At 37.8% G+C, this 13,277-nt stretch overlaps 1 protein-coding gene across 1 annotated transcript in view; it reads left to right on the top strand.

Annotated features, from left to right (window-relative positions):
* The window catches only part of SPAG17 (sperm associated antigen 17), a 235,151-nt gene that overhangs the window by 152,173 nt on the left and 69,701 nt on the right, over nucleotides 1-13,277 (top strand). The window contains 3 exon segments of the mRNA XM_006164886.3: nucleotides 2,076-2,193; nucleotides 8,026-8,204; nucleotides 10,745-10,904. Of these exon segments, the coding sequence (XP_006164948.1) occupies nucleotides 2,076-2,193; nucleotides 8,026-8,204; nucleotides 10,745-10,904 (457 nt within the window).

Raw genomic sequence — 13,277 nt, 5'->3', positions numbered from 1 at the left:
ACCCATCTCTTGTGTTTGTACAGCCGTTAGTCAATCAGTTTCAGTCATAAAGTGCAGACACTCGGTATATGTTAAGTGGGGGCATACAATGTCTCTCCTTTATAGCCTGGCTTGCCTCACTCAGCAGTAAATCTTCCATATTCTTCCACTTTCTGTCAAAAGCCAGGGTTTTGTTGGTTTTTATGGCTGAGTAGTATTCCATAGAGTATATGTGCCACAGTTTTTCAATCTATTCCTCCATACGGGGGCATTTGGGTTGGTTCCATGACTTAGCAATCGTAAATAGTGCCTCAATAAACATCCATGTGCAAGCATTTTTCCAATGAAGAAGGACAACCCACTTCTCTTAATTTTGCTTTGTGCTTTTAATTTACTTTTAGCTAATTATTCACATTTTTCCTCCATTAGTGACAAGAAAAAAGCCGGGCAACATAAATAATCAAGAATACAAAATGAGCTAGAATAAACCAAAAATCCATCAACAGGGCAAAAAAGTTGGAATGATTTTTGTGTCTAACAAAAGAGAACCAGTTGAAAAAGCAGAAATGATCATCATTAGCAATTATTTGGAAGTTATCAAGTAACTTTGATTCTTGAGTACCAAGAACCAATCAAAGGATTCAGGCGTAGCTGGCGTAAAATTATGATTTTAAAGTATGCACACCCAAATACTCATTGATTTATAATATTGTTCTTTATTTTCTTTTATTGACTTTACTTGCTTACAAAAGCAACACATGCTCATTATAGGAAAATAAAGATAAATATCCTAATAGTGTGATGTCTCTAACATCCAGACTGCACACATTAAACAAAACAAGGCAGTGGAGATCTTGGTTTACTATATACTCTGCCTATCTTTGTTTGGGGGATTATAACAAAACACCTTATGGGCCCAGCAGAACTCTCACATGAACCAAACATGGTTTGAGTCCTGGATCCAGAAGCTTGAAGATCACACCAGGCACAAATGTATGCATGTCCAAAATCCCAGGAGAAGAACGGAGGAGAAGGGACAGAGGCATGGCTATCCCCCCTGGGGGGTAACTTTTTATTTACCCTCTCACAGTTTCTCTGTCTCTCTCTGGCAGTCTCATGTGTCCTATGGGGCGGGGGGGGGTGGGGAATACAGGGGCCAGCAGGTGGTATAGCAGTTACTTCACTGAACTCCCACATAACCAACCACAATTCGAGTCCTGGACCCAGTGACTTGAAAATCACACTAGGCTCACAAGCATGTGTGCCCAAGAGGAAAAGAGATTATGGTGTAGCCATCCCCCCGGGAGATAGATGATTTTTCATTCTCATTCTCTCTCTCTCTCTCCCCCCCCTCCCTCACTCCCTCCCTCTCTCTCTCTCCCCCTGAGCACACACACCCTAAGGCAAAAAAAAACTCTAAAAAATATATACTCCTTTGAGTGGATGATTCATAAACAATAGAAACTTATTGCTCACAATTCTAGAAGCTGGGAAGTTGAAGATAAGGGCAAAAACAGATTTGATGTCTAGTGAGGGCCTGTTATCCATAGATGGTACCCTCTGTGTGTCGTCATATGGCAGAAGGGGCAAACAGCTCTTCAATGTCTTTTATAAGGACACCAATCTCATTCATGAGAGTGCTGCCCTCATGACCTAATCACTTCCCCAAAACCCTACCTCTTAATACGATCACTCTGAGTATTAAGTTTCAACATAGGAATTCTGAGGAACACCAATATTCAAACTGTAGCGCTGCCCTTCCACCTAAATATCCAAACAGAGGCATCATTCAAAGTCTACTTTAAGCCCTAATTCTTCCATGAATCCTTTCTCAATTATTCTTATTAACTTTGATATCTTTCTTAAAAAAAAAAATGCCACCTATTTGCTACAATCATTTCATTGTCTCACCTGTCCAGTGCTGTTCTATAAGTAGAACATAAACTGCAAAGCAGAGATGCATGCATTCCTTTCAGGCTGTATTGCAGGCTGTACTCAAGTCTCATCAAAACTTTAACAATTTTAGTTAATTTATTAATTATAATAAATAACTTAGAAAATGGCAAGGAATTATTGACATACTAAATTATTTACAGGAAGAAGTAGAACCAGAAGTAGTTGTACAAGAGACTGTGAATGTTCCCACCTTTCAAAGCCTGAATGTGTCTTGTCCCAATGGGCTCCACTTGACCTTCATTGGGCAAGAGAATACAGGTGAGTACTAGCAGGAGTAGCATGGGAAAGCGGGGGGGGAAAAAGTCATACAGAAAATGGTGAAGTCATCCTTGGAATTTGGGTATTTTCCTACTAGTTAAACATACCTTCTTGTTGATAATAAACAATAGGCTACTTTCAAATAATGACAATAGTAATAATGACCATTTTTTGAACATTTACCATGGTCAGGCAGTAAGTATTTCACATAAATGACAAAATACAAATATTATGAACCAGGTACCAATAACTCCATTTTACAAAATAAAGAAATTGAGTCTGAAGAAGGTTGAGTAACTTGCCCAAGATCATCTAGTCCTAAGAGCCAGAGCCAAAATACCATTATTGATAAAGAGATGATAATTCAGTACTCTTAACAACTCCTGGGTGGTCTCCCTTCCTGCCTCTACAGAGGCCCACAAGTACAGTACTTTTCTGGGCCAACTACAAGAAAGAACACTGAGTGCCAAGTAGACAAACAGAAGTACAGGTAAAAGGATAAATCAGTCTTCATTCCCAGGTATTACTATATGACTTTACAGAGTCTGTAATGTTTTTGTTGGCTTTGTTCTTGGCTTCTGATCTTTTCAGATGAATAAATAAGTACAATAGGACTTCTTTAAGCTAATAGGTATCCTCATTAGTGATTGAATTTAACCATGATTTAAATGGTGCTCCATTATTGTAGTGGGAGATGCAACAAAGGCAGCACCAAACCAGGGCTTAGTTCTAAAGCTGGTCTTGGCATAACTAACCACATGGCCCTTGTAAGTTGCTGGCTGTGTCTGAACTGTTTCCTCACCTGATGAATGTTAAGACTATGTTAGTAGATCTTAATGTTTCTATATCTATATATATTTATATCCTCTTTATTATAATTTCTTTATGTACACCACATTTGAAAAGAACATCTTTCAAAGGGAAAAGGCTATGCCTGTATTGAAGCCAGCAGGTGGCACAGTAGTTGAAGGTGCTGGACTCCCACATGGCCAACTACAGTTTAAGTCCCAAACCTGGTGGCTTGAAGATCATACTGGGCATGTGTGCTTGCATGCACAAAATCCCAGGAGAATAAAGGAGAAGGGATTGTAGTGTGGCCATCCCCCATAGGGCGTAAGTTCTCATTTTCCCTCTCACTATCTCTTTCCATCTCTCTCCAGTGAGTACACACACCCTTTGGCTAAAACCTTAAATGGCAATAAAGAAAAGACTATGCCAATGTTAAAATAATTCAATATTTTATTTATTTATCAGCAAAAAAAAAATGAAGGAAAAAAAAGGAAACCACATGTTGTAGTTAGTCTATTTTGTCTTAATTTTGTTTTTCATTAGGCTTTCTGGGTTATTAACAGTAGACCATGGACCCCTCATATACTTCAAAGGATCCCTAGTAGTTCAGATTGTCCATGATGGGACCCCCTGTGTTAGATGGTCAATAAACATTTTCCAGAGTCTAAGATGCTATGAGTGTATTGAAAGGGATGGCGTGTTGAAGCTCAAGGATATATTTGTTTGTTTGCTTATTTGCTTGATCTTATCTTCAAACCTCTTTCATCTGTCTATTCTATTAATTTCATTATCTACTCTGACATATTTATTTTTATATCAGGGCAGATAATGTGGTTAATAGTAACTCTACACATCATCTTTTTAAAAATCTTTCATACATGGACCAGCCCATGGACTGATGGTAAGGAAAACTGGATCCCACATGACCAGCCATGCAGTTCAAGTCCCTGACCCAGTGTCTTGGAAAACATATTAGGCATATGTGTATGTGAGTGTATGACAAAAATCCCAAAAGGAGGGAGAAGTGGAAGAAAAGGAACAGCATGCCCATACCCCATGAGGGGTGTTTTCTCCTTCCTCCAACCCCAACTTTATGTCTCTCTTTGGAGAGTACACACTCCTTCTGGCAAATTATAAATAAATATATATGGGGGGTGGAGTGTTCCCATAAGGTGTATGAGCTCCCTGGAGAGAAACAGACAGAAAGTGAGAAATCATCCCCCAGAGGGTATGGTCATACTGCAATTCATTCTCCATTCTCCTTCTGGGATTTTGGGCATGCATGTACATACACATAGTGTGATTTTCAAGTTGCTGGTTCTGGGACTCAAACCATGGTTAGCCATGTGTGAAGAATCCAGCACCTTAACTACCATGTCATCTGCTGCACCATATTTTTAATATGTTATGAATATTTTAACTCAATTCTGAACAAAATTACAGCATAAATACCAAAGTAATAGTATCTTCATTAGAGTAAGGCTTCGACAGGAGAGAAAAGGTTACCATGGCATAAGGAAAAAAAAAAAAAAGCCTAGATTTGAATTCTTTGGAATTAAATGAAAAATACTTGCTAACTTAGAATATATTGTTCAGGGACCAGCAAGTGGCATAATAATTATATCACTGGACTCCCATGTAGGCAATCACAATTCAAGTCCTGGACCCAGCAACTTAAAACTCACACGGGGTGTGTGGGCATGCGTGCCCAAGATCCCAAGAGGAGAATGGAGGAGAAAGGATTGTAGCATGCCCATACCATCCCCCCTGGGAGGAAATTTCTTGCTTTCTATTTCTCTGGTGAGTGCACCTGCCCAATAGCAAAAATCTCTCTTAAAAAAAAAAAAGAAAAGAAAAAGAAAAAGACAATGTTCAAATGATAGTGATTTCTTTATGTTGTGTGTGTGTGTTTGGTTAGAGAAGATTTTCATAATGTGGTTATTTTTATAGGATAAGAAAATGATTCTGGGGACCAGCAGTTAGCGTAATGGCTATGTCGCAGGACTCCCATGTAGTCTACTGTGGTTCGAGTCCCAGACCTGGAGGCTTGACGGGGCCATGCAGTTCACCTTCGCCGCCTCCGTCGAGATAACCCACCCACGCCGAGGCTGGTCCCCGGCAGAGGCTTAAACTCAAGTCGGGCATGTGTGCGTGCGTGCCCAAGATCCCGAGAGGAGAATGGAGGAGATGGGATTGCAACGTGGCCATCCACCCTGGGGAGTGATTTCTCATTTTCTGTCTCTCTGTCTCTCTCTGTCTTTCTGGTGAGTGCATGTGCCCTATAGCAAAAACTTCTCCAAAAAAAGAAAAAAGAAAGAAAAGGATTCTAAGTGCTGCAGCTGCTACCTCACATTCTGCCTCCCTGGCTCATACTCTTCAGCTCAGCTCCCAGCTGTATCAGGACAAGACAGGTTAGGGCAAGTCAGGGGAACATGGCCATTGATTGAGAAGAGCAAATATTGTATATCCCCATATGATATATAATGAATACCTGCACTCCATGGCAGAAATGGAAAGATTCTAAGAGATATTAGTGGGAGGACAAGAGTAGATACCAAAGACTATGTAGGAGGGAGGTAGATTGTAGAGGGTGGCAGGGAGGAGCTCGGAGAAAAAATATTTAACAGATGCGAGAACATATAGTTCTCTGTTGAAAATATATATGGTAATATCTTTGACTTGATTATCATGCACTGTATGCAGGCATTGAAAAATCATATGCTAAAAAATGTACAGTTAAATGTAAATAAGAAAACATAAAATTTGTTTAAAAGAAAATGATTCAAGGGATAACCCTTATAGCCTAGTGGTTTAGGGAGCCAGAGCCTAATGGGAGATCACAATTGGGATCTCAGCCCCAGCAGTTTAAAAACATGCAGGTCAGCACCAGCAGATGGTGTAATGTTACAACACTAGATGTTCACATGGCTGACCATGGTTTGAGTCCTGGACCTGGAGGCTTGAAACTCACACTGGGCTTGTGTGCATGTGTGCCCAAAATCCCAAGAGGAGAATAGAGAAGAGATTTTTCGCTTTCTTTCTCTCTGTCTCTCTGGCAAACATACACGCCCTACACCAAAAATCTCTCTTTAAAACATGCAGCTTGCATGTGTGTGCATGCCCCACCTGACAGAATGAAGAAATGAAGAAGAGATTGCAGTGTGACCATACTCCATTGGGGTGTGCTTTCTCTCTCCCCGTCTCTGTCTTTGTGTTTCTTTCTGGTGAGCACATACATCTTCAGGCGACTAAAAGGAAATAAAGAAAAACAAAACAAAAGGATTCAAATCTCAGCTTTGCCACTTACTGGCTACAAGGCCTTAAAGAAAATATAACCTTTCTGGGAACCAGCAGGTGGCATGGTGATTAAGGTGCTGGACACTCCCACATGGCCGACCGCAGTTCGAGTACCGAACCTGGTGGCTTGCTTTCTCACTTTCCCTCTCTCTTTCTGTGTATCTCTCTCTGGTCAAATTAAAATAAATGAATGAATAAATAAAATTAAATAAATAATTATTTTTAAAAAGAAAATATAACCTTTCCTGGCCTCCATTTCTTTTTATTTTTCTAAATAAATTTATTTACTTTGGAATTATTTATTATTATTATTATTATTATTATTGCATTTAACTAGAGAAAGACAGAGAGAGAGAGAAAGCGAGCTGCCAGGTCTGATATATGAGTGGTGGTCAGCCATGTGGGAGTCCAGCACCTCACCTACCATGCCACCTGCTGGCCCCCTAAACCTCCATTTCTTCATCTGGAAAATGAAAGCATCTACTTTAAAGGGTTGTTGAGGTATACTAAGATGCGTATAAAAAGCGTTTAGTGTCCAGAACTATCTCAAGAACAGATGGACTCCATAGTGCAGCAGTAATGCACAGCGGAAGAGAAGTTGGATCCCACAGAATGACCACACTTTGAATCCTTGGCCCAGTCATCCTGAAACATGCCAGTCATGTATGTGAGTGCCCAAGATCTGTCAGGCTGGAGAACTAGAAGAAAGGGATCATGGCATGACCAGAACTATGGCGGGGAGCGGGGGAGGTGTTTCTCTCTCTCTGTCTTTCTCATCTCTTTCTCTATTTCACATGTGCATGCATATATTCTATCATTAATAAAGAAAAAAGTTAATAAATGTTTTATTGTAATGAGGTCTTCAAAAAGTTCATAGAACTGTATATTATGAAATAAAAACATGCATAGATTTCAATTGTTGTTTTGCACCAATATAAACTCACACTTCAATTCTATTTTCCATTAACTTTTTGAGACCCTTGTATTATTACTTCTTTGATTAGAAATGTACTCTGAATGTATTCATTGTAAAATATTTTCCCACCAGCCTGAAATAATCTTTAGGATGCCATTGTTACATGCTAATTCCTTTGTGTGAAGGCATTTTGGCTCCAGTGAACCACATTACAAATTAAGAGGAAATTATTCAGTTAGCAAAAAATGAGCAGGTACTGTATGCCAGGATTCCTCCATTATAGTAATTTCTTTCTAATGGAGCTTATTAGGTGCCTTACTCCTTGATTGTTAGCAAACAGCAGAATACTGAGAGAAACTTGGTTTGAGATAGAGATGAAAAAATTAGGTTACATTTGGAAGATGATATATGAATTAGGAAAGGGCAACCTGAGGGAGTAACTCACCCGGGTCTCTGGAAAACCAGATGACAAGCACCATTGTGTATCCAGTATGAGAATTCACCCTAAGGGAAGAAGAAAGGACCAATGAGAAAAAGGAGGAGGCATCTAAGACACCAAAACCCTGCATCCTTGTAATTTTTCCCAGAGATGTCCTGGACTTTCTTATTAAGAATGACTTATACACGGAGAAGGAACTACTTTATGCTGGCAGGTAACCTTGTACTACATTTGATTGTAATAAGGTGAGCAAAGAACTAATACTCTGGGCCGTCTGTCATGTTATTGTTCTGATGCAGAAAAAGGAATGAAAATAATTAAGCAAGAAGATCAAACCCCAGCTCTACCTCATTGCCCACTTCACAGTAAAGCTTTCTTCTTTCTTTTTAAGGTGAATATGTTATAGATGAAGAACCCACCTGGAACATCATGGTTCGTCAGAGCTACCCCCAGAGGATAAAGCATTGTGAGTTCTATAAAACAGTGATGCCACCAGTGGAACAGGAGGCATCGAGAGTTATCACCAGCCAAGGCACGGTTGTCAAATATATGCTGGATGGATCCACACAGGTAAAAGAACATGCTAGGTAAAATACTCTTCCTTGCTACAAAGTAAAAGACAGATGGATCTGGGTAAGAAACAGGGAAGAGGAACAACTTGCTTGAAAAAAAGAATGGCACTTTAAAATGACCAATAAAGAAAGTAGAGAGGGAAATTGCCATCTATGTGAAACAGTGTGCAAATAAACGTGTGTGTGTGTGTGTGTGTGTGTATGATAAATGCACTTACCAGAGAAATTAAGAAACAAGGGGTTGGGGAAAGGAAGAAAGTACCCCCGCTGAGGCATGATCACACCACAATTCCTTTTTCTCCATTTCTCCATGCTGTTGAGATTTTGGACATGCATCACATGTACCCAGCATATTCCTTAAACTGCTGGGTTAGGATTCAAACCACAGTCATCCATGTTGGAGCCAGCTCCCTTAACCCCTGGCCTTGGGGCCAGCCCAAACTTGTCACTTCTGTGTATGATCTAATATTACAGACTGAACACAGGGTTTGCCTCCTCTCGCTTTCAAGATATCTTAAAATAATAGAAAAAAATACTTCAAAATAATAAATTCATAACTAGGGCCAGCAGGTGGCATGGTGGTTAAGACACTGGATCCCACATGGCAGACTCTTCACTTTGAATCCTGGAACTGGTGGCTTGAAAAGCATGCTGGGTTCATGTATGTGCATGCCCAAAATGCCTAGGGTAGAATGGAGAAGGAAATGCAAGGTGACCTCCCCACTGAAGGGTGATTTCTCACTTTCCCTGTCTGTGTCTCTCTCTCTTTTTCTCACCAGCAAGCACATGTCCCCTATGGCAAAAACCTAAAATAATAATAATAATAAAATTTAAAATTCATGACAACACTGGAGGATAAGAAATATGTCATCAGTAGATCTTAAAAAATGCAAGTCAAATGAGAACAAAATGATAGCAAAATTTAAACCATTTAAAAAGAAAAACCTGCAGCAAAAATAAAAATCAAAATGGGAATTTAAACGTAGTTGTTTCATGCATGGAGCTCTGACTTCAGAATATCAGGGTAGTTCCCCAGGTAACTACCTGGAAGACAGGAACCAGAAACCATAAAACCCAGAAGCCAGGTATCTTTTCCTTCTCTCCCTAGTGGCCACAGCTAGGAGCTCCTATGACAAGATACTCTGTGACCAAGAAGTGGAAAGGGATTCTCAACATGAAATATGACTGATAATCATCAATCTTAGAGGGGAACCAACCCTATGAAAGTCAAGTATATAATATGTTAAATTAAAGAAATAGCACCTAAACATAATAATAAATACTTCAATTTTTAAAAAATGAGTAGAAGTAATATAGGAAGTATAGAGATTCATAGTATGTAAAGTAATTTTTTTAAATTGCTGTGAAAAAAATAGAGTTCTTGGAAATTAAAAATAATTGTGAAAGATCAAGTGGTAGAAGAAAATGGATTACGAGGGAGAGAAAGGTGAAGAGATATTGAAAAAGAATCGATATAATAGAACTTCTTCCAGGTAAAGAAAATAGTGAGAATGGAAGAGGAAATCATCAAAGACACAAGAAGTTTTCTCACAGTTTAAAATAAAAATATTTCAGATCAAATAGGACAACCAAGTGCCAGTCAAGACTGATGTCATTTCTCTTATAAGAACATCTAAATATGTCATGCAATTTTAGGACTCAAAAGATTCCTGAAAGGAAACGGTTACCTGTAAAAGACTAAGACACAGGCGTACATTTGACTTTTTGGTTTTTGTTTTATTAGAAACACCAATGGCAGTCAGTCCTTCTCATGTTCATTGGAAGTGTGTAGATACTAATACTGTATCAAAAATACCTGGAAATACTGGGAACCAGCAGTTAGCATAATGGCTATGTTGCCGGATTCCCACATAGTCGACCGCGATTCGCATCCAGGACCCGGTGGCTTAGAACTCACGCCAGGCGCATGTGCGTGCGTGCCCAAGATCCTGAAAGGAGAATGAAGGAGAAGGGATTGTGGCGTGACCATCCCCTCTGGGGGGTGATTTCTCGCTTTCTGTCTCTATGTCTCTCTCTGTCTGTCTGGCGAATGCATGCGCCCTATAGCAAAAACCTCTCAAAAAAATAAAATTAAATTAAATATACCTGAAGATACTATACATACTAAGTAGATATTAATGGAAAGTAAATGTTTAAATATATGCTAATGTTTTTAATTTAGTCATTAAGAAATTGAAATAGAGTGTGAAATGTCCCAGTTGCATAGGGGAAAGGAGAAGGATGAAAAAAAGAAAGTCAAACACAAATCAATCCAATAAAAGGAAATAAAAGGAAAAGAAACAAAATGGAAGGTAAATGAAAAAATATAAAGTAATATTGTGCTGGTTATTAAGCCATTATCTCTGGGCTCCAAATCGACCCTTGTATGAGATGCTCTCTGATGCTGAGCCTGGAGGTCTGCAACCAGCGTCTCTTCTTGGGATTATTTTGCATGTATTTCAGTTTGATGCACACTGTTTGTTGTTAACCAGCCTCTCCCTCGCTTGAGAATGCTGAGAACTTTTGTTTTTCCTTCAGATTCTCTTTGCAGATGGTACTGTCTGCAATAGTCCTGACTCAGGTCCTATTTATTCTTCTCCTGAAATGTCATTGAGCCCTCATAGTGGAGAGATGATGGATTCAGTTTTTCAGCAAAAGTCAGAAACAGCGCCATCTGAAATTGTCATCACAAAGAAAGGTACAATTGAAACTTCCTGATTTAAAACAGATTTAGTAAAGTTTTCTCAAATGCTTAATAAGTTTTCTATATCACTGATATTATACTTCTCACATTTTTATGAATACATTCATATATACATACACACACATATGTGAATTTTAATTACAATCACAGAATTACATATGGTTTTACAAATTGCTTTTTCCTCAATAATAAATATGAAAAAAATAATAATGAATAGATTCTTTTTGAAATTGTATTTATTTCTTCCATAGGTGGTAGAGAGAGAGAAAGGCACCCCAATATGGTCTTCACTCTCATAACTCATTTTTACACTTTTTTTAGAGCAATTTCAAGTTTACAGAAAATTTAGAGGCAGTCCAGAGTTTCCATATACCCCACACCTCCTTTTCCTCACTCACAGTTTCCCCTAATACTAACGTCTTGCGTTAATGTGGAACATTTGTTACCTTTAAAGCACTAATATTAATACATTGTTATTAACTAAAATCCATAGTTTTCATTAAGATTCACTCTTGGTGTTGTCCATTCTATGGGTTTTGACAGATGCATAATATCTACAACTATAGTTTCATACAAAATAATTTCATCATCCTAAAAATCCTGGTGTTTCACCTATTCCATCTTCTCTTGTCCTTTACCCTGTGGACCACACATACTCTGCTCTCCCTGAACTCCTAGCAGCTACTAACCTTTGTACTCTCCATAGTTTTGCCTTTTCCAGAATGTCATATAACTGGACTCATATGGTATGTAGCCTCCATAGGCCAACTTCTTTCACTTAGTAACATGCATTTACAATTCTTCTGTCTTCTCATAGCTTAATAGTTCATTTCTTTTTAGAACAGAATAAAATTCCATATATGGAATGCAGTTCTGTAAATACCATTTCAAAAAGAAGAAAAGTTATAACACCACAAAGCAGCTGCCCTTACTGAGATTCAGCAGTCTTTCTTGAATTGTTTCTCAGATTGTTACAATTCTTTGGCTAATTTCAAACGTTCTGAATAAAGCTGATTTTGGTTATTTTTCCCCAGTGTTTCTTCTCATTGTTTTTGTGGAAGGAGTGGCTTTTGTTGCCCTTTACTTGCCATCTTAAAAATGCTTCTCCCATCCCACAAGAAATATTTAGTATTTGATATTTTTTAGTTCCAAATATTATGTAAATTCCATCTAAACTTACTTTTGACCTTTATATTATTTAAACTTATTCCTAAATTTCCAAACCTAGTTTGCTTTTATAATTGATATTTAACTAATTGTTTAAATGTGTTGCAACATGATTTATAGCCCTCCTAGAAGGTAAAGTTTTGTTTCTTTTCGGTCTGTACTTGAAAGATCGTGTACCCTGTAATTATTTTATTCAACTTTCTCTTAATATTTATTAGATGAAACTTGTTAGTTTTGTTGTCCAGATCTATATCCAAGTTCAGCAAGCTCTTCAGTAAAGGGGGGAGTGAATAAATATCTTAGACATTGTGGGCCATGTGGTCTCTGTCACAACTACTCAGCTCTGTCATTGGAGCATAAAAGTCATCATGGCCAATATATAATTAATAAACCTGACTATTGTGTTCCAATAAAACTTTATTTATGGATACTAAATTTCATATAATTCTGGCTATAAAAATAACTTTTGATCTTTTTAGCTGTCTAGAAATGTAAAGAGAATTATTTATTCTCAGACTCTACAAAGCAGACAGCGGGTCTTACTTGCCTCACAGGCAAAAATGTATCAACCCTTGTTGTATATGCATACAGATTTTTTCAGTATAGTATATCAATTACTTCAGCAGATAAATGTTTCCATTTTCTGATAGAATGGAGTGATCTCCTATGCTGTACTCATTATTATTTAATTTCATTATTTGTGAAGTAAATTTGTCTATTTTTGGTTCTGTCAGGCTTTCTCATATATGAGAATATGATTTTGGACATTTGTGATTTATCTTATTGTGATTTCTGGTTAACATATAATCATTACACATCATTATATCATGTAATCATTATATATTTTGGTAGGGTACAGTATGATTTTTTAAAGCATGCATACAGTGTATAATATTCAAATCAATGGTATATCACAGCACAGTAAAAAATGTCTGACAATCCAATGTATACTTCCAAACAAAAACAAAAACAAAATTAGTAGAACTATTATCAAATGTGCACAACATAATATAATGTAGAGTGTTGAATAAGATATTTCCAATTTTAAAATTACTGTAGCTTATGGTAAATTTAATCTTATGTTATTAGATGAAACTTGTTAGTTTTGTTGTCCAGATCTATATCCAAGTTCAGCAAGCTCTTCAGTAAAGGGGGGAGTGAATAAATATCTTAGACATTGTGGGCCATGTGGTCTCTGTC

The sequence above is a fragment of the Tupaia chinensis genome, unplaced genomic scaffold (genome assembly GCF_000334495.1).
Source record: "Tupaia chinensis unplaced genomic scaffold, TupChi_1.0 Scaffold143755_1, whole genome shotgun sequence".
In the NCBI taxonomy this organism is placed as follows: Eukaryota; Metazoa; Chordata; class Mammalia; order Scandentia; family Tupaiidae; genus Tupaia; species Tupaia belangeri.
The sequence above is the reverse complement of the archived record's forward strand: the minus strand, read 5'-3'. Positions and strand labels throughout refer to the sequence as shown.